This window comes from Salminus brasiliensis, chromosome 2 (genome assembly GCF_030463535.1).
Source record: "Salminus brasiliensis chromosome 2, fSalBra1.hap2, whole genome shotgun sequence".
Classification (NCBI taxonomy): Eukaryota; Metazoa; Chordata; class Actinopteri; order Characiformes; family Bryconidae; genus Salminus; species Salminus brasiliensis.
In genome coordinates this window covers 5,812,161-5,834,857 of record NC_132879.1, presented here as the reverse complement: position 1 = coordinate 5,834,857, position 22,697 = coordinate 5,812,161, and the positions used below count along the sequence as shown (strand labels likewise).

General features: G+C 39.5%; 1 protein-coding gene across 4 annotated transcripts in view; it reads right to left on the bottom strand.

Moving 5' to 3' along the window:
• LOC140550299 (kinesin-like protein KIF21A) overlaps nucleotides 1-22,697 on the bottom strand; it is a 52,625-nt gene that overhangs the window by 17,639 nt on the left and 12,289 nt on the right. For 3 of the 4 annotated variants that reach the window (XM_072674213.1, XM_072674215.1, XM_072674214.1), the window contains exons 2-15: nucleotides 13,032-13,254; nucleotides 11,099-11,281; nucleotides 9,895-10,044; nucleotides 9,100-9,231; nucleotides 8,310-8,477; nucleotides 7,911-8,026; nucleotides 6,824-7,019; nucleotides 6,000-6,189; nucleotides 4,509-4,572; nucleotides 4,148-4,351; nucleotides 2,549-2,596; nucleotides 1,022-1,088; nucleotides 740-848; nucleotides 445-636 (exon numbers count right to left, since the gene is read on the bottom strand). In XM_072674213.1, the coding sequence (XP_072530314.1) occupies nucleotides 445-636; nucleotides 740-848; nucleotides 1,022-1,088; nucleotides 2,549-2,596; nucleotides 4,148-4,351; nucleotides 4,509-4,572; nucleotides 6,000-6,189; nucleotides 6,824-7,019; nucleotides 7,911-8,026; nucleotides 8,310-8,477; nucleotides 9,100-9,231; nucleotides 9,895-10,044; nucleotides 11,099-11,281; nucleotides 13,032-13,254 (2,042 nt within the window). The remainder of the gene's footprint in view (nucleotides 1-444; nucleotides 637-739; nucleotides 849-1,021; nucleotides 1,089-2,548; nucleotides 2,597-4,147; nucleotides 4,352-4,508; nucleotides 4,573-5,999; nucleotides 6,190-6,823; nucleotides 7,020-7,910; nucleotides 8,027-8,309; nucleotides 8,478-9,099; nucleotides 9,232-9,894; nucleotides 10,045-11,098; nucleotides 11,282-13,031; nucleotides 13,255-22,697) is intronic. The other variant, XM_072674216.1, reaches the window with a different exon arrangement.

The window sequence follows — 22,697 nt, the reverse complement described above, 5'->3', positions numbered from 1 at the left end:
ATAATTATTTAATATTCAAAACTTATGGTTTAAGAAAGAAATATAGCCCAAATTACCCCAAATCTTTTCTCATGATTAATGTATTGATGGGAAGTGGTAGCAACAAGCAAAACACTGCCTATAAAGCTGTTATTCCTTCAGATGGCTATTGTAGTTACATTAACGGAACCATACCACATCTAAAAATTATTATTCTAACCACTATACAGGTACATCCCTGTAGTTACTAAAAACATCTTAGTATTTAATAAGCTTTTCTCCAGGGGTCAAAACTTAAAAATCTGGCATCCCAAAGTGAAATTTGATTGCTGTGATCCTGCTTGTCTGGACAGTAATCTGTCTCAATGACCCAAAATCACCACAGACAACTTCACTCTACAACACATGAAGACCACATCTGAAATCTTATGGTCATCTGAGATCTGTTCTGGAGAGAAGGCATACCCATGTTGTGCAGCACGCGGTCTCTCTCCAGCTGTGTGTCTCGGATCTTGCTCTGCAGCATCATGAGTTTCTGCTCATACTGCTGCTTTAGTGTGTGTAGACGCCGCTGGCTGTTCTCCAGCTCATCAATCAGCTTCTGCTTAATGGCAATCTCACAAGTAATATTGGCCAGGTCTGCCTGGAAGTCCTCCGCTAGAGGCAGACACACAAGCACAAGCACAAACACACGCAGTCATGATTAAAATGTTGTAAGCAGTAATTAATAAGGTGCAAATGTCTTGAAGTTAAGGCTTACCTTTCTCTTCCTGTTCGGAGTCAGACTCTTCTGAGCTGTCATCTCCCTCCATCTCGTCCTCCTCCACCTCTCCCTCACCATCATCTCCCTCCTCGTGATCACTTCCATCCTACAGAATCAGGCACAGGTGGGCAGTAACATTAACTTCATTTATTTCCTATTGTCATTTAAATGTAATCTATAAATATAATATAATACAGTATAGAGTGAAGGTATACAGCCATACTGAACGTAAAGCTGAAAAAATGATCCATATAAACAACAGCTTCAGCATAAACATACCGCCTCTGCTTCCTCACTGGTTCTGTCTGATGGCTGGTCGTTGTCAGGGCCTTCTTCTTTGATAACACTGTAAGATAAACACCGAGTAAAAATGACAGGAAATCAAAACCCAACACCCAACAACTAGGTCAATGCTGATTAAGTGCAGTCTTGATCTTGCCAATAAAGAGAGGTGGTTAGTGTTTGGATCAGCAAAATCACTCCCAAGCATTTCAGTTCATCATCTATATGATGTTAGTGAATGTGTTACAGCACTTTTCCTGTTACATGGAGAGAAAACAATCACTCAGTAATTAAAAAAGAGAAAAAACAAGTCTTAATGGGGGTGCAGTGATACACAAAATGCACAATACAGTACTGAGTGTATTGTGTTGTTTTCAGCACTATTGACTTTAACACAGAAAAGTATTGAACAGTAAAAGAAATCATATAAACAAAATAATCAGTAGATTTTCTTTTTTTTGAAATGTGGTTTCTGTCTGATTTACATCTACATCAATGTGTAAAGAATGGGGACACTAACTGCATTAATGTTTATTGGGAAAAAATACTGATTTTACACTGAAATATACTGATTTTATTAACAGCGGCAGTTTTATTTTTTTTTATTGGGAAAAAATACTGATTTTACACTGAAATATACTGATTTTATTAACAGCGCCAGTCTTACAATTAAAGCTGACTATTTTAGGAATACTATTGAAAACATTTAATAGAAACATCAGATTTAATTTCTGTCAATATGTCTAATATCTTATTATACATCACAAAATACCACTATATTGGATTTACAGCGTGTATCACATTGCAACCCCCTTCTTAGAAAATACAACATAAATACACTTTATGGACAAAAGTATTGGGACACCCGCTCATTCATTGTTTCTTCTGAAATCAAGGTTTATCCTGCTTTTATTGGAGTAACTGTCTCCACTGTCCAGGTTAGAAGGCTTTCTACTAGATTTTGGAGGAGCACTGCTGTACAAATCTGATTGCATTCAGGTCCATCAATCATTCCAGAGGACAGCTCAATGCTGGGTGGCTTTACACTCCTCTAGCCCACACCTGGCATTAGGCAGCATGGTACCAATAGGTACATGTTGATCTGCTCCAGAGAGTCCTATTCTATTAGTAATACTTCTCTACTGGGACTAGATAGCCTTTGTGTGTGCATTTGCACATCTGTATTAGCAATGGGTGCAACTTAAAGTAGCTAAATGCATTCATTAGAAGAGGTGTCCACAAACTTTTAAACATGTAGTGTATGTATATTGTGACATCCCTAGATCTTTAAACAGAATCTACAGTTTCTGCTCCCCCACAAATGATTGCATATATCAAGGCGTCTCCATGTGAAGAGCCTTTTTCTTCAGGTACAGATGGTTTATTGACTCTAAATGGGCATGAGTAAAATGTAAGAGAAGAAGAGATGACGAGAAGCTATTCCACCAGGGATTGCAGCTACCTGAATATCTAAGAGTGGCATTAATGTGTCAAAGGCAGGACGGCGGAGCAGTTTGATCAAACCTGTCATTTTCAGGGTCCTCATGGGCACATTCTGCCATCTGTTGGAGTCTTCAATGTGAGTGGGAGTGAGAGAGTGCAATAGGGAACAGCAGGTGAGTGAAAAGGGTTTCCCTGCTTTGACAAGTACATTAATATCATTGTTTATCTGGAGTGGTTCTTTATAGCTGATTAATAAACTCTTAACAGAGTATCAGTAATACATCCACATCACATCAGTGTAGCAGGAGCAGTGGGCAATCTGAATACACTAAGGTAAATATTTTGAAGATGATCTGTTGATGCTTTATTGACATTCAGGAGATTTACTGTTCATCTGTTACATCAAGTAGACTTAATACATATACCTACACTTCCATTAAACCAAACCTAACCCAGCCTTACCTAAAACCTGACCTCAACCCTGGTCCTAATCCTAATCTCATCCTGGCCCCTTAATTTCAGCTAATCCAGTTAGTCTTCAGTTCCAGACTGGTGTCAGCAGCAAATCTACAGCAGCTGGTTGGGGATGTTGAGCTGGTCTGTAGCAGACCTGTAGCAGTTAGATAATCAGTGATTTCTCAGGTAAACATCTACAGATCTGAACTTATACTCTCCAGAGTATAATTATGAACAAATTGTGCAGGTAATTAACAGTATCTTCATAAGACACTGAATGTATTCAGATGCGTCACTGCTGCTACATCATTGATATGATGTTGATCTGTTACTGAGAGTCTGAGAGTGTTTACATAATCTATAATGGGCCGTGAAGTGTCACCCTCTGTACTTATAACAAAAGGGGAAAAGAGGGAAAATAGGGAAACATGTCTTAGCTTTAATATCCAGTACATGTTCATGTTCAGGGAATACTATGTGCAATATCCCACCCCCATGTGCAATTAAGAGTCTTTTACTGTAAATAATATTGTTTATTGCTTTTTTAATTCTTATCTATATTGTGTGTATATAGTGTAAATTATTTATTTATCTAAATTTTTGTAACTGAGTGTCCTGCTATCCCTTTCTGCTGTTACACTGTGAATTTCCCCACTGCGGGACTAATAAAGGACTATCTTATCTTATCTTATGATTGCAGTAAAAAAATGAATGCTGTGAAAAATAGAAAATAAATAAATGATAAGGATGACTGCAGGTTTTGTGCCAGTTCTGTGGTACAAAATTCATTCCTGAAACATGGTAGACATGCTTCCATACATGGTAATACTGTGGCTACTAAAAAGCAAGTTAATATAATGTGTTTTATTAAATTTAAGACATTTAAGAAAATCCATTGTTGATCATACAAATGTAGGATAACTCAAGACCATTTAGATTATTGTGTGCCTGAAACCAGAGTGCATGACAACTTTGTAGGACTTGCTGGAAATGCTTTCCATGGGGAAAATAATCCGGTCTGTGGTTATAATCATAGCTGTCATTCTCAGTAATGAAGCAACTCCAGAAAGTATGCACAGAGCCCAAACAGTAGATGGGCGGGGCACAGAGCCTGTGGGTAATTACCCAAAACATACCTGGACACGCTCCCCTCACCCTACAGACTGCAAAAGTCCCATTGTGTTCCTCCTACCCCACAGTGCTATAGGTATTTGAGGAGCTCACCTCTTCTTTTTCTTCTTCTCTTTCTTCTTCAGCTTTTCCAGGTCCTTCTTGGCGATCTCAATTATGTCACTGGCTCCCTTCTCTGGGGCAAGAAGCGCAGGGGAGAAAGACGTGGGTCCTCCATATAGCGAAGAGCGTGTGGAGGCGCGAGAGAGGTTCTTTCGTAGGTTCTCATTCACAGCCTCACTCTCTAGTAGCTTGGCCCTGGAGCCCAGAGCAACACACACAAAAACAAACATGAGAACACAGCCAGAGGTGAGACATATACACATGCAAATAGTGCAGAAACAGAGTAAGCAGTAATATTTTTAGTAACATTTTAAGGCTCACAGAGAAATTATAAGAAATCACTGTACTCTACCTGAGTTCCTCAATCTCTTTGATGTAGTTCTGGATCATGTTACCAATCTCCTCATTCCCTTCACCTACAGAACAACAGAAGAGAAATCCACTTTAAACCACAAACACCAGGATGTAATTAGCCCCGTGAAATTTAATCCTCACGAATAACAGCTTATACGTTGTGCAGGATGATCCCATAATGTGCATGTATTATCAAGCAGATTAATGTGGTGAACTACAGGACGCAGTTCAGAACGTATTTCTGAACAATATCTCTAGTCTACGCCATTACGAGTGACTATCACGGCATAAAATAAGAGTAAAAACATTGCATGTGTATCTATATTGTATTTCGTCAATAATTTAAACATGTGTAAGTATATTAGAACATCAGAAATGAATGATCATCACAGCCAGATCTCACAGTGGAAACATCCATATTTGCTTGTTGGTTTCGTCTTGTAAAACAACCCATTTTTATGTTTTGAGGAAACACGACCTCGTTACCGACGAAGAAAACACTGCTGTCAGAGTCGAGTCACAATTAAGAATCGACTCACAAAAGAGAGTCGACTCTTCAAATCTAACGTTACTGTAACCAAGCAAAAACTACAAAATTGTACCATGTAATTTTATTACTACATCAATTATTAATTAATAATTATTATCTAACCTTAACCCAATTTTAACCTACACCTTAATCTACACCTACATCTAATCTTTTAGATCACCTAATCATTTCTGGCATATAGCTGATGATGTTATCCAGAGCGACTTACAAGGTTACTTGTATTACAGACGTAGGCCAATGACTCAGCACAGCACAGTAACCAGCACCTAAATCTCCACCTACATCTTATCTTAACATAACCTACATCTTAATCTACACCTAAACCTAATCTTATTCCAATCTTAATCAGTACCTTAATCTACACCTAAACTTAATCTAATCCCAATCTTAATCTACACCTAAACCTAACCCACACATTATTCTTCACCTAAACCTAATCTGAACCCAACCTTAACCAGCACCTTAATCTTCACCCACATCTAATCTTAACCTAACCTAAATCTTAATCTTCACCTAAACCTAATCTGGACCTACACTTTAACCTAATCTTATCCCAATCGTAATCTATACCTTAATCTACACCTTATTTTAACCTAAACCACACATTAATATTCACCTAAACAATCAACCTATATGGTTTTTATGTGAGATGCTGTTGGATCTTTAATACAGCAATACAGAGAGCCAGTAATCCCAGTATTGCTGTGCTTCAGCTGTATGGCATCCTGGTATCTAAAAAGAGCTAAAGAGCTTAAGTTCAGACCCAAAACAAATCTAATATCACTGCTGGCCAGCTACATGTGGAGTAATGGCAAAGCTCAATTTTTGTCCAATCATCTGCTTTACATCCAGAAGAGGCATTGCTGTGTTAATCTGTGCCTGGGCTTGTCTGTTTTTGATCGACATTTTCACAAACCATATTTGAGGTAAACACAGTACCTGCTTTGGCGAGGACCTGGTTGGCCTGATCGCTCAGCAGCTGGGTGAGCCGAGCTCTTTGTGCATCGATGGTCTCCTGCATGGCCTTGACTCGCACACGCAGGTTATTATTCTCCGTTTGCAGCATGGAGTTCTCATGGACCATGTCGTTTATGCTCTCCAAGCCATCCTCTCCAACCATACGCTTACCCTATCCGCATACACACACACACACAACACAAGATGGTGAGATTTCTTCACTGATTATTGAATACACATAAATTTCTGTATCTTTGTTAAATAAAGATCTCAATATCTGTATTGAGCCGTATTTGTCCATGTGCTTTAGTAAGGGTGTAGACAAAATGCGAGTGGCTGTGTTTGGCAATGAGACTTTTTTGCAGACTTATTATTGCATTATTTTAGCATTTACCCAGCAACCACCTGAGATACCATAGCATCCACCCAGTAAATCCATAGCAACCATCTATAACATCATAGCACATTTCATAGCCCTAGCAACACCATAGCTACCACCTGTGATACCAGAGCAACTCTACAGCAACCACCCAGCTCTTAGCCCAACACTCAAGCAAAGGCCATAGCACCTACTTAGCAAGACATTAGTGCCAATATTTTTGTCCATATTGTATATTATGTAATACATATAAAAATTATGTAAACTTATTAAAAGCAAGGACATCAAATGTGAGTACACAAACAGGACTTTAAGGTTTAGGGGGTTATGGTTAAAGTTTAGATCCTTAAATAACTTCTAATGTGTATTACTGTATTTAGGCTACAGTGAACTGACTTGACAGCCCTCATCATCCTGTCTCTCTCACCGTCCTGTACTCCATGAGCTCCATTTGCAGTCGAGCTATCTCTGTCCTGAGGGCGCTGATCTGCTGGCTGGCCCGGTCCTGGTTCACCATCACTTTGTTCTTGATGTTACGAGCCCGGTTAGCATACTTCAGAGTGTTTAAGGTCTCCATGAAGTCCCGGTCCGAGGGGCTGGTGCAAGCTATCATCACTGTCTGACTGGAGGTTGGGAGAGAGAAAGAAAGAGCGAGAGAGTTTCAAACACCTACAGAAAAGAGATGATTTGAGTTACACTCATTCTAAACTTTAAAGCACTATTTTTCTTTTACCCAAAATACAGCAATTCACCCAAGATATGTCAGGCCATGCTCTGCGTCTTTAAACTGCATAAATGACAAGCGGTTATCTAAACAAAATGGACAAGGCACAGCTAAAACAGCAGCAGCAGCTGCCCTGAACCCCGGAATATCCCTATGTTTGCCCAGTTTTATTAAAAAGAGTGTGTCAGAACTGTTATGAAAAACAGCTATTCCATTGTACAAATGGGGGGGGGGGGGGGGGGGGGGCAGTAGCAAAGGACTCTGGAAAGGAGGATCTACCTGTTGTAAATTCTGATATTGTAATTTGTAAGGTGCTGTAATGTGTGCTGCAAGTTTTTATTTCTGTCCTTTTTCAGAAGACATGTGGTGTGTAGTAATGAGCACATGCTACATAGAGGGTAGAAGTCAGGTTGATATAAGAGTTGTTGACTTCTTAAGTCCTTTATTTTACTTAAAAAATTCATTTTTGAAACATTTGTCCAGTGTTTTTATCATCTGTGACTGAAGAAATATTACAATACTATAATACTAAGTATTGTACTGCATTATACAGTATAAATGTGGAGGTATTTCCTATCTGTAGGAGGCACAATTGGTACACAGCAGTATTGAGGAAAATGTCATTTAACAGCATAATACTGTAAAAGTACAGTTTTTACCCATATATTTTAAACAGTTAGTTCCTGGCAACCCTGCTGCCAGTTATGTACCATTGTTTTTACAGTGGATTGTTTTACAGTGAGCCATCACTTAAAAGATTGGAATGGTTGGACAGTGCAGAGGTTCAGACCTGTTTCCTCCCAAGGAGTCCTGCAGAAGGCGTGTGAGCTTTGAGTCACGGTAAGGCACATGGGTGGAGCGCTTGCTCTTGTCCCCCAGAGCGCTGATGACATTACCCAAAGCAAGCTTCAAAAAGACAAACAGACAACATAATCAAACACCTTCTCCATCAAGTTCTTGCAGAGGTTATGTGTTGCAGTTCCTCTAACCTCCAGCAGATGCTGCTTGTGTTGCCGGTTCTACAGAGCAGGCAGCATATCATGTCATGGCATTGCAAAAAATATCAATATTGATACATGACTGAGTAACTTCACAAACCTTTTTCAATATAAATAAAAAAATCATCTTTCAGGTTTGGCTCAAGAATTTAAATACAATTACAACACAATGCCCCTTATTTAAGGCCTACCAGTCCACAGTTGATGGAGATGCCCTCTTTAGCCCTGTCCCCCGTTGCGCCTGTTCTCTTCAGCCGCTCTGAACCAGCCAGGTCTACAAAGTGAAACTTGGCAGTGAGGGTTTCAAATTCGTTCATCTCAGAAGAGCCGTTGGCCAGTCTGTTGTCTGTCTCATTGTCCTAAGGGAGGACAAGGGAGAGAGGCATAATGAGGGAGAGATATTTGGGAGACATATTTATCACATTACATGTAATCAGACTAAATACATCAGTAGAGGCAGATTCTTAAAAGCTACTATTCAGATACTGTCCCGTACTGAATACAGTGATTATTATTCCAAATCTGCTGCTCTTTATCTTATGACTCCAGTCTAATTACACTGTTTGTAATTAAACATGCAGTTGATCAGTGTTTATTAAGCACTAAAAATATCCTTGATATGCCTTAAAAAGCACAATGTCTATTACGATAAGACAACTGATGACAATATGATAAAATATTGTCATACTGCCCAGTCCTCAGTATATTCTCATTCCAATTTAAGGTGTCTTACTGTGGAAGAGCTTTAATAATTTATTGAATTGAAACCTATTAAAAACATATTAATACATTTATTTTAGTAATGTTTTACAAAGTTAATTTTATTTTCTTAATGTGAGAGAGATCTAAATAAGGTCTATAAGAAAACTGTTTGGTGTTCTGTTCTCAGACTGAGAAGGAGATGCTGTTCAGTCTCTGAAGCTGTGGCTTGGGAGATGTGAGTGGGAGGACTGGCTCTAATGTGTAAGTGGGGCTACCTACATTGTTGGAGGCGCAGACTCGGACTTGGCACAGGTGGATGGTGAAGATGGCATGTGAGCGTGAGCTCTGGACGTTCATCTGAGTGCTGGCAGTAGTGCGGGACAGGGCACCCAGCTTCAGGCACTGCATCATCTGGGACAACCGAGAGGAAAACATGACATCACTGCACTGGAGGAACAAAGTAATGCTCATACACACTTACATACACATGTCCTATAAGTATGATATAAATGCATGTATTGTCTATATGATCACATTAATACTAATGTAGAGTACCATGCACAAGTTTTAGACACATCTGCTCATTACTTAACAGCATGCCTCTAATCAATAAGAGAGCCGCTAGTGTAGAAACTCCAGATCCCATCAGAACAGATGCAGATGAACATAAATACAGTAAAAAGAAACAAGAAGAAGAAAGTAGGTGAGATCTTGTGAGCTAGTCTGAAGAACAGAGCTTGGGTCCAGGATTCTCCTGGACGCCCCCCAGTCCATCCAGCACAGCGTGGATGTGTTCAATTCCAGCAGCAACAGCAGCAGCAGCTCACCAGATTTACCATCATTAAGCCCTGATTTACCACCAAACCAGGTGTTGGATGATGACTATAAATAATACTAGACTCCATGAGGAGAACTTTGGTGATGTTTTAATGTACACAGTGATGGAAAACCACCACAACCTTCTGTAGGAATTAACGTTTTACTGAGCAAATAAACATTTACTGTCCAGATAAGCAGCTTTTAATTTGAATTCTGGCTAAACGTTTACATATAGACAATCAGACTAATTCTAACCTCAGCCTCAGAAGTGACTGTTCGTGTGGTGACTCCCACTGTGTAAATCCCTCCTGTGGCATCCTCATGGATCTTAACATTAGATTTCTGTTTCCTGGCTTCTACATCCCGCGTAGTGTCAAACAGGTCCAGCACCTCCTCGTTGTACAACTGCAACATATAAATAACAGAGGTTAAAAAAACTGTCAAAGCTAATGATATTTGATTCACCTTTATCTAACTGGGCGTGATGACAGCCAAGACCTGTTGGCTCTTCATAAGACCTGAGAAAGCTGGATAACTTTAGAAACTCAGAGACAGAGATAACTCATGAGGACAGCTTCATCTGCCATAATGTAATGTCTCTTCGTCTCCGAATGCCAAGATAACAGCGCAATCTATAACTATGTGTCAACATCATTCTTCGCATGCTGGGCCAGCAGCTGCTGTGCAGCACTATCCGGGGGTTAAATTTAAAGCTAAGTGCTGATACTGGGAGATAAGTGTACTGCCTCACTTTCACCCAGGCCAGAAATAACACCACTGTCAATCATCTGCAGCTCCATGCATTTACAATACCACTCTTCTCGCTTCTGAGATCCAGCTAAAAGGACCAGGTTTGACCAAATGTGTAATGTAAAAGTCATACAGAAGGAAACTTTTAACCCTGCTTAATTGTAACCTCACACTCTTGTCTCAACTTTAATCTGCGCATTTATGATGTAGTCGTTAATCTTAAAGCTTAAACTCAGTAGTTACTGTAAATTATACACATTTGCTTGAAATCAAGCAGTGTAAGTGTGGGCCAAATTGATGTCATTCTCCCTCCTCCAAATAGTAGCTCCTGAAAGAGACTTGACAGTTTGACAAGAACCAGGAGAGCACAGAATCTCAACTTTAAACTGCGTATTTATAACAAAGTAATTAATCTTACAGCTTATAACTGAGTAGTTACTGTAAATCACACAGTTATAACAGTAAGCAGTGTAAGTGTGGTTTCACATACAGGCTCTTGCAGTTTAAGGGGCTACATTTAGTAACGTAAAGACATTTTAGACCATTTCTGTTTCATTCATCATAAAAAAGCTCCTGAAATGTTCAGATAATGTTTAAATAAAGAACAACAACAACTGATTTAACAAACTGCTACGATAACAGTGATATGTAATTGATGACGGGCTGCAGGATCTGCAGGCTTGATGTAGTGTAAGGAGGATGCCCTCACCTCTAAGAACTGGGCGTTGATCTTAAACTCAGGTACAGGTCGGCCCTGCTCGACTGCAGCCTGACGCCTCTCTTCGATGCCCCTGAAGAGATGGCTGACGGCCCGGGGAATGATTCCAAGTTCATCCTCACTGATGCTCACATCAAATCCTGTGCCCATGGTGTAAGTTTTTCCTGAGCCAGTCTGAAAGAGAGTGAATAAGAGAGTTGTGACTGCAAGAACAACGACTTCAGTGTGAGCCATATATGTCAGAAGTTCAAAAATCTGCACTGCCATTAGGACAATGTAATGGGAGTGATTAAAATCTTAAATAAGCTTTTTTGTCTACTGATTGCCAATGCTATGATGATACCAAGGTATACTATCTATAAGGTCATTTTAGCACCAAGTTAACTGTTTGATCTTTTTTTAAATGGACATGTATAGCTCATCAAAGTAATTTGGTTTATGTCATAAAACCATTTACATATTTTCATCACCTCCTCTGTAGCAGTTTTACAGTGGCTCAGTAAGTAAAGAGCCCTGGCTCCGAGCTGTCTTCCATTTCTAACACTTATATTCTCAACCAGTGATATATCTAGAACGTCTATAGTCTATAGTAACTGTTTCTCTCAATATATTGTTTTGTCTACTGCTAAATAACAAGTGACAACCATCTACGTTGGTATTTTATTGGATGTGTAGAGCCTTTAGTCCAGTTCCTGAAGTCCTAACCATGGCTTGGCTATATCTACCTAGATCTTAAAGAAATAGAAAAAATCCTTTTCTTTTCATTTCCTTTCATTTCCAAACAATGTACAACAAAAAATATTCATTTCAAACATGCCACTTTAGTCCCCAGAAATGAAAGACTGTCTGGGTTTTATTTTGGAATTTTTTATATCAATATTAATACAGTATATATTGATATATCAAGCTCTGAAACGGTATTCTGTTGTGATTGAGCTCAAAGCATTTATATTAATTATAGGTTAATAATGTAGGCAATAGTTACAATTGTAGCTGCTGAAATTCCTATCTATACTACTGAATGCCACAGCAACACTCCACGATGCAACTGAAAGAGCAGTGGTTCAAAGTGCTGTAAATGTACTGAATATTTATTATTTATTATGTCCTTTAAATCAGACAACTTGGAAAACAAACAAGGCTCTCTGATAGCTTACTACATCTAAAGCCCATTAAATGCCCACACATCTCTGCTGGTTAGAAGGTGATTGATGGAGCCTACATTAGTTTTATTATAAAAAAAGAGCAAGGCAGGAAGGTTTCCTTTGTCTACAGTGATGGAGCGGAGAAACCAGGCAGACAAAAGGGGCTCGGGGGTCTCTGTTGTCATAGCCACAGAAAGAGGAATGCAATGCTGGGCCAAAATGCATGTCATTCCCCCTACTCCAAATGGTAGCCCCTGAAAGAGTCTTGACAGTGGCACAAGAACCGGGAGAGCACAGAATGAGAGTGTGGTGTTGAGAAGTAAGGAGTGAGCAGAGGGGTGAATCAGGCTTTTCCTGAGGAATTCTTGGGTGGTTTTGTAATTGTGCTTCAAAAGAGAAACAGGCTAAGTCTATCTGACATATAGCATACACGTGACTCCTGAGGAACAGCCCATTTGGTTAATTTATCAAGCCAATAAACCCCCCCACAGGTTCCTTGTTGAAACATGTCTGCCATCGCAGTGTTGACAGAGGTTTCACGGCTTGTTTGCTTTTTCTCGTGGCTGATATGAAGCGCGCTCCACAAAGACAAGCACAGCTGTAAGCACTTTTTGTTCAATTGTGCAATACTGCTGTATTCAAAGCACATCATTAAGAAAAAAAAACGGATCTAGGCTTGTAATCTCTGTGGTAATGCAGCATCTTAAAACTTTAACACTTACTTGACCCATCTTTTATGTAAGGCCTGTTTGCATTAGACAGTTCTTGGCATGGCTTACCTGGCCGTAAGCAAAGACAGTGGCATTGTAGCCTTCAAAGCAGCCTTCAATGAGCTTCTCAGTGCAGTTGCTGTAGATGGCATCCTGCTGAGAGTCCATGTCGAACACATAATCGTATGTGAAGGCCTTGTCCTTCCCCAGAACCACTTGGGGTTCTCCAGGGGTCACAAATGTGCAAATGTGACATCCTTCAATTTTCTCCTTCGCCAGCTGTGGACGAATCCTACAGAGAAAGACAGAGAGCGAGAGAGAGAGAGAGAGAGAGAGAGAGAGAGAGAGAGAGAGAGAGAGAAGGTCATGTAAGACATGTGATAGCTTTCTTAGTGAAATAACACACTCCAAAAACATCAGTGTGGGCCTGTCATTGAGCCTGATCGAATACATCTGATATGTTGACATTCTGAGGACTGGAGGAATGCAGGTATGGGGCTGGGCAAAGCCTGGCTTGCAGTATGCCAAGCAAGTGCCAGGATTGTACAGAGCACATTACTGCATGCAACACTGCTTTCTGAATAGGGGAGCTAACATCACTGATACATTGAGAACAATCCAGTCTGTAGGGCTTTATATATTGCGCTGTCATGTAAGACAATTAACTTTAAACGATTCATTTAAAAGGATTTATTCCAAGTCATTTTGGAGCATTTCTATTGGTCTACTCACACAATGTAAAGAACAACTGGCAGATTCACTTCTTGTCAAAATTCGAAGAATTTGCTACGATATGCAAGTCATGCTCAGGGGCAAGCTGTGACTATTGCATCAGCTGTGTGTACTGAAAGTGGGTGTGGCTGTATATAGCTGTTACGTGAGTGATAATGTAGGACACATGGTTTGTGAGCAACTGGAATTGTGCATATGCATGCATGTGTCTGGCTCAGATCCTTAATGTGTGTGTTAAAAGCCCATTCAAAAGAGCAATATAAGAAGCAAGAGTAGTAAATAATACATTTACTACTGAAATGTAGTGAGATCTAATCCACTAAAATGTGAAATAGTCAAAGTCATGATTAAAATGAATCAAGATGTTAATATTCATAACATTTAAGGTTGACGTCCGAACATGAGCAAAATGAGCAGTTTACAGTTTAATGTCACACTTTACTGTACTTTACTAATGCAAAAAATATATATATAATAATAAATACCCATATTATTATGACATTGATATGAATAAAAAATAAATATACAGGGTTTTTGTGTATACATATCTATCAAACCTTTAGTTTTGTATCATAGTGTATCTGCAGTGCATGTCCCAGAGCATGTTATAATACGACGTGCCTACTGCTGCACAGCTTGCTCCAACCAGCTGCAGCTACAGAGCTTTCTCTGTTCAGAGAGTGAGGGGGAAACTCAGCTTATTCACAAGGTACACAGTCACACCCTGCTTTTCATTAACTCATTTTTTCTGTTTGTTTTTACTCATCCGTTTCCTACCAAAGCACACTATGTCTATGTCTAACTAGCCCTACCACAGGTCATCCTGGAGCTTGTTTTCTGATGTTTCATTCATTGACTAACGTCCACTGCACGTACCAATTACCATAACATCTAATAATCTGCATGTGTGAAGCATCAGGCACTGCCTTAACCTGCCCACTAAACCTAAATGCACTTATATAGACAATGTATGATGTAATGGACAAAAATACAAAAGAAAAAAAATCAGAAAACACTTCTAGAGCTGCCACTGGTGGTGTGTTGCACAATGTCAGAAGCAGGTATATTTATTAATTACTATCCGAGTTGATCTGATTGTTTAGGTATGGTGAGTTATATTACTATTAGTATGAGCCTTTAATATTGAGCTACACTACCCTCGTAACTCCAGAGTGAAACTTGCCCTAAAGCACTGGCTTCAGCATTTCCGAAATATGTGCAATTCCCCAGTGATATACCTGAGGTATATATTTTATGTTTATATTTCACTGAGCTGCTATATATACTCCATATGTTATCATATTTTTGCCTTCCATTGAGCTTTCTGTTCCTATTGTTGTCTGTTATGTGTGAACACCACTGGGATTGCCACTTAATTCTATTGTACACTGTACAATGACAATTAAGGAATCTGTCTATCTATCTCTCTATCTATGTATCTATCTATCTATCTCTCAATCTGTATCTATCTGTCTATCTATCTGTATCTATCTGTATCTATCTCTCAATCTGTATCTATCTGTCTATCTATCTGTATCTATCTGTATCTATCTCTCAATCTGTATCTATCTGTCTATCTATCTCTCAATCTGTATCTATCTGTCTATCTGTATCTATCTGTCTATCTATCTCTCTATCTGTATCTATCTGTCTACCTATCTGTATCTATCTGTCTATCTGTATCTATCTGTCTATCTATCTCTCTATCTGTATCTATCTATCTATCTATCTATCTATCTCTCTATCTATCTATCTATCTCTCTATCTATCTCTCTATCTATCTCTCTATCTATCTATCTCTCTATCTCTATCTATCTATCTCTATCTATCTATCTATCTGTCTATCTCTCTATCTCTATCTGTCTATCTATCTCTCTATCTCTATCTATCTATCTGTCTATGTGTATCTATCTATCTATCTCTCTATCTATCTATCTGTCTGTCTATCTATCTCTCTATATATCTCTCTATCTATCTATCTCTATCTATCTATCTCTATCTATCTATCTATCTGTCTATCTCTATCTGTCTATCTATCTCTCTATCTCTATCTATCTATCTGTCTATGTGTATCTATCTATCTATCTATCTATCTCTCTATCTATCTATCTGTCTGTCTATCTATCTCTCTATCTGTATCTATCTATCTATCTATCTATCTGTCTATCTGTATCTATCTGTTTATCTATCTATCTGTCTATCTTTCTCTCTATTTGTCTATCTATCTATCTGTCTATCTATCCGTCTGTCAGTAAGAACAACTGACTGATGACTCATGATAGATAGATAGATAGATAGATAGACAGATAGATAGACAAGCAGATCTATCTATCTATCTATCTATCATGAATCTATCAGTTGATCGTATTACTGAATAGTAATTACATTGTAATTTCATGATGAATGGACCAATATAAATGCTATAAATTTACCTGGAATTTTTAAACAGTGGTATAGTGACAGTGGTATGGTTTGGTAGCATTTCAGCATGGTACTGAAAGTGGTTGGTAAAATGCATGATTAACAATACAGGGTCAAGTATTACATCTGTGATGGCTTGACGCTAACCGCTTATGTGGCAGGCTAGTGTTGCAGTCCCTGGCACTTCTGGGACAGAGGCTACAGTAGTAACAGTTCACAGATCCACAGAGCTGTTATTGTGTGCCCATGACATCAGACCCCAGCTATTTAGCATGTTGCTCTAAGAGTCCATCTTCAAGGACATGAATGCAAGGAGAAAAAGGAATAGAAAGAAGAGAGTAGTAACGGGAGGTACTGGAAGACAGACCCAACAACAAACAGTATGACTCAGTGATTAGTTTACACAACAAATACTAAAAGTCCAGGGCTAATCTGGGGTCAGGTCTTAATGACTACTCACAGAAGTGGCTCCACAGCATTGCTGAGCACCTAATGGTATTCAGAACTACTGTGCTCTGAAAGATGGCCATATCTGACCAGTCTGAGGAAGAAAGTGTCTGCACAGCCGAGCCATATTATACTGTGTCCTTTCAAGAAATTAAGGAGTTACAAACACCTCTGCCCTCATCAATTAACTGATGATAAGAAAGAGGTGATCTGTGTAAATCTATTAGGTTGTAACTTTACAATGTTGTTAACATATCAAAAATGAAGAGAGGTCAAAGAGGGGGCCACTACTATGCACCCCTTCCTTCATTTCTCCCTTCCTGTCTTGGCATTTCAGCCAATAAACAGTAATTATTCTGATGATTAAACAAGATTTTTAGAGAGTCTAAAGAGTTTTAGGACAAACAATAATAATGACTTACCAAATAGCTATAAACATTGCAATATATACATATAATATAATATATAATATATCAAACCACAAAGACATTAATATACACTGTATGGACAAAAGTATTGGGACATCTACAAATGACACCTACAGGAGCTTTTAAGACATTCCATTCTAAACCCATAGGCATTATTATGGGATTGGTCCCCCGTTTCAGCTCTAACAGCTGTAGGTCTGGAGCTCTGCAGTTATTGAGTCAGTTGGAGACTTTGCTGCACTATGCTCTGAGCTCAGCACTCAGCCCTGACCCCGCTCTGTAACTTTACGTGGTCTGACGTTCCTCCTAAACGCTTCCACTGTTCAATAATACCTCTCACAGCTGATGGAGGAAGGATGGAGGAAATTTCACCTGCTGACTTGTTGCAGCGGTGTCTCCTATTACATACAGAACCACGCTGGAGTTCAGTGAGCTCTTCAGAACCACCCACTCTTTCACTGATGTGTGGAAGAAAGGCAGACTGCATGACTAGCGGCTTGGTAAAAAAATTACCTAACTGAATGTGTCCAACATGCTAAGACAAATCAGCAAATGTCTGCTTTCGGTTATTGTTATTATTATAACTTTTTTTTTTGTTGCCATAATAATAATAATGTTAATACCAATAATAATAACTGCGACTGCTCTACATAGAAACGAAAAAAAAAACAAAAAAACTTTAGCACATAAGAAAAATGCCAGATGAAATCTCCAGAGGGCATCCAGTGTCTTTCCCCTCCCAGACTCACTGCTGGACCCTGTCTGAGGCCTGTCTGATCCTCTAACGATCCATCCTCAGACCCTCCCCACAGTGCTAATCCCTTCATTAGAGCTGGATCAGGAGTTAAGGTACACGCAAGGGTGAGATGTTCCATTTTCTTACAACAACTCTTAACCCTTATACCAAATGTTGGAACTGAGGGCCGGAGTCCAGCACAGTTAGCTGATTTCCCTGCTCAAAAACACCTATCACATTCAATGCAGCTTTAAGAAGATCCAAGCCTGTTTTGAACAAGCCAATGGCAACAGTAGCAAGAAAAATCTCCCTTAGATCTAGAGAGAAAAATCTCCTAGATCAAGAGGAACCAAGACTCAAAAGGGGGAACAAGCCCTCTCTGGTCAACAACAGATAACACAACAGATAACCAAAGTGTTCTGGCCCTCCAGGACTGGAGTTCCTAACGGCTGACTTAGACATAGCAGTTATCAGCTACAGTAAGCATGATCCAGTATTTACTATTTTTAGTTCATAGCGTAGCTCATTAACACAAGCAGACAAGTTATTTTAAATCAGTGCCGCATTTGTGTTTTGAATTATAAGAGGACAAATGTTTATTAAGACTAAAATTGTATAAAATTGTATTGTTTTTTATTGTCATTGTATGTACGTGTCATATTTTGGGGGAAAAGCCAGAATTGCAGACGTACAAGTATTTCAATTAACACAATGTAAACAACAACAATCAGCCATAACGTTGAAAAACAGGGAGTGTCAAAGGGCGGGTAGCGGATAGTGTCAAGGCAGCAAGTGAACGGTCAGTTCTTGAAGGTGATGTGTGTTAAAAGCAGGAAAATTAACAAGCATAAGAATCTGAGCTACTAGACGACTGAGGTCAGAACATCTCCAAAACATCAAGCAGGTCTTGTGTTTTTTTTCCTGGTAGGCAGTGGTCAGTACCTACCAAAAGTGGTCCAAGGAAAAACAACCGGTAACCCGACCAGAGGGTCATAAGCACTTCAAGCTCATTGATGTGAGTCATGGAGGCCTTACCTCGCAACTTACAGGTTTTAAAATGATCTGCTGCTAACTTATTGGTGCCAGATACCACAGGGCGTCTTCAGTTGCCTCGTGGAGTCCACGCCTTGAATGCTCAGATCTACTGTGGTGTAGGTGGTTTTAATGTAATGGCTGATCTGTGTATATGCAAATGAAATTCATTGCATTACTATGTGACAGAATTTAGAGAACAGCAAAACGAGAGAGGGTTAAAGTGCTAAACTTCCGTTCACTGGCCTGTGGTCATCACAGTCGTCATTTGCTATTTTTGAATGCAACTCTATTATTTATAAGATACTTCATTATTCTTTTATAAAAAATTTTACACAAGCACAAAATTCAAAGAAAAAAAGGGTTTGTGAGTAGCCAAGTCTGAGCTCCACTAAAGCGAAGTGGTCATAAAACTTGGTTGCAAGAGGGTTTTGACAGCCCACCAACTCCCATGAGGTCATCAAAAGGGGGCCACGCTTGGATGCTGTGTCTGCAATTATGAGCGTTATAAAAGATATTGTGAGAAGTTAACGAGACTGTAGCACGCTTCTTGCCTTCACTCTCCAAATTGTGGTCATGTGGCATGTGGTCCAGCTAAGTGGGCTGACTGACAGGTCTCAGTTTTAGGTCTGAATGTAAACACACTGCCTCCAGCACAGGCACAAGGGCTCCCTTCACAGGCTTTTCTATAAGCTGACGAGACATTTTCCTTTTAAAGTTAGCAAACCCAAAGCCAACAGAACTGGGTTCACTGAGGAGCATTGACATTTTTGTTACTGTCCTTTGGGTTTAGTTTTAAATGGCTGTCCTGTCCAGAGCTGTAAATGGGTGGAGCTAAACTGCTGTGGGCCGAATAGGTGGAGGTTTAGAAGACATTAAATGGTCTAATGGACAAAGACTGCAGAAAACACGGATGTCGTGTGTTCATTCTCTTTTGTTTTGATAGAAATGAAACCAAAACTGGACGCCATGTTGTCAAATTTGGAACCAGGGTCTGCGCAGTAGGGACTAGACTCATTTGGTAGTCCTGCCCCCTTCTCCCAGACCAAAACGTGTCTCAGACCGTCTTCATTGAGCTTCCAGCGCAGAAGCAGAGCAGATTTTAAACAGTAAAGTGCAGCTCATGCAAGTTTCACTACAACTCAGCTACTCCCTGTAATAAACAGAAAGGGACTCTCTTACAGCCAAGGCTGTCAATCACTTTATCACTAAGTGTAACTCCGCCTTCTTATGATATAGCAGAGCAGGACAAGACAGGAAGACAAGACAAAAGGTTTCAAAAGCTAATTTCTGGGCAAATAAAAACTTTTGCAAATATTTACGCAAGGAAAACGTAACTGTTGGAATTAGACCAGTGGTTGGTAACTCTGGTTCTGGAGATACGGAGTCAGGCACAGTGCAGTGCTTTTCCTGCTAAAGCAGGAAATCAGCAAACTGAGCTGCTGACTCTGTTGCTTTCCCCGAATTAGGAGAGATGGAAAAATGGATGGAAAATGGGCTGTTTTGTCATTGAAACGTATGGTGAAGGGCGGAGCTACACAGCATACTGCAACCAGCCAGCAATGGTGCTGGACCTGTAGTTCTTTTACGTTTCAGAGACGTGCTGTCCATGTTTTCAACAGTCATATACAGCTATTATACAGTTTCCATATGTAAAGTTTGGGCACTTCTTTAATTATTTTACTTACATTATACTTGTGTTAATGAGTGCTTAATGAGAAAATCCTTTTGAAAAAATGAATGGGGAATATACTGAGCAGAGGTGTGGTCGTCAGGGATCAGGACAAAGGAGAAGAAATCTGAGGGACCCCTAGCCATGTGACAACTCCACTTAGCCTCAAGCCACAGGCCTCATTACAGCGATTACAGTGACAGCGGCCCTCTCTGCAGTTCTCCTTTTCTCAAGAAAGGCTTTGTGGTCTGAGCTGAAGTTGAACCCTTTGCACTATTAAACCCCAAACCTCACGTATGAAACAATCCGTATCTCTGACTGTTGCTGGCCATTCTGACCCGTCCTGCTCTGTACACTGAAAAATAGGCTTCATGGGGACTTATCTAACAGCGTGAGGTTTATCCGTCAGACGTCAGAGTGAACTACCGGAATCTGCCCGGTGTAAATAAGGCACATAAACAAAAAGCTGATCTCCAGCAGCAGTGGCAGTATTAAGGAGTCTGAATCATGCAGATGAGTCAGATGAGACAGTGACCATTACCAATCCTAAATGGGCCCCCAGAGAGGATGTAGGCATTAGCGGTGATTTGATTTTCTGTTCCCGTTTATAGCTGACGCACTGTCTGTTCCGGAGATGGGAGCTCTTTTGGAGCTCACCTCATCTGGCATCACAGTGACTCTGCATTTTGTACATGATGGAAAAGCACTTAGGTCACATAATTCGGAAGAAAACTATATATGCATGTGTATACACACACACACACACACACACTGATCAGCCATTAACACCACCTCCTTGTTTCTACACTCACTGTCTATTATACCATATATGAGCACTGTGTCGTTCTATTATTACAGACTGTAGTCCATCTGTTTCTCTGCATACTTTGTTAGCCTCCTTTCAACCTGTTCTTCAATGCTTAGGACCCCACAGGACCATCACTGCAGTGTTGGTGAACTGCAGTGCTGGTATGAGTGGATCATACAGCAGTGCTGCTGGAACTACAATGTGCTACTATATGGTAAGTGGGGCTGATTAAATGGACAATGAGTGCAGAAACAAGGAGGTGGTAATAATTGTGTGGCTGAACTACATATATTATTTACTTACTACATACATAAATAAAAGAAAAAGAAAAAAGCACAGCAGTAAACATAAAGGACCGGGACTGGATCTGGCTTTATAAAGAGTTATTAAAGAACTAAAGTGTGGAAGAAGGACCATGTCTGACACCCCAATACCACCCCAGCTCTACCTTCTTTTCCAGCTTATGCTTGGTCTTTGCTTGGCAAGGGGGGATCTGGACTTTCCACATCCTACACTTTGCTAAATAGACGACACCTGATCCATTCAAATATGCCTATGACTGGGACATCCCTAGTATTGCTTGAGTATGTTTCAATAATGACTTACAATTCTGACTAGGGATGCACCAATATCACTTTTTCTTTTCCAATATCAATACCGATACCTGATTTTCAAGTATCCATCGATACCAACTCTGACTTAAATACTCCATATATGGCTATAAATTTGTAGTACATTTATATTTATAGTATTCTGCTTTTTATAGGTAGGACTTTTTATATTATCCTAAATAAGATATAATAAGTTTAAAAGAACAGCATTCGCTGGTTGAGTAACAGCACATTTGAAAAGTTTCGGCGCTATGAAAAAAAAATTGCCACAAGGCAGAAAACATGCAGGTAGGGAAACATAATCTTGCTTTTAATTCACATTTCAGTGAAAAAATGCCAGTTTAGAAACAAAATTTCTAATGTAAAAGTTCTATTAAATGTCTGTTTAATGGTAATAACTATTTATGACAGGCTTTTACTGGTTGTTTAAATGTTTGCTTTCATAAAACAAGCCTGCAAACTAAATTGTTCTATGGAGAAAAAAAACATGTAGGGCGTCAGCAGGCTTCATAGTATTGGTGCTCTCTATTGCTGATACAGATACTGTGTCTAATTCTGAGTATCACATGGAAATATTCAGTCCTAAAATCTAGGCAGCCCTCATTTTAAACTACAATTAGTTAAGAGTAGAGACTGAGATTTAATAACAATTAATTATGCAGGTCTAACAGGAAATCTGATCTAACGCATGGGGGAAAACAATCTGACATATTAGACAGGCACTCATCTCATATCTGAGAAAAAGTCATGAAAAAGGGTCAGCCATCTGGCAACCGAAAAGTCCATAGAAATGCCCAACTGATGTTTGGTGCATTATAGAAAAGCCATGCAATAAGAATCTCTGGAAT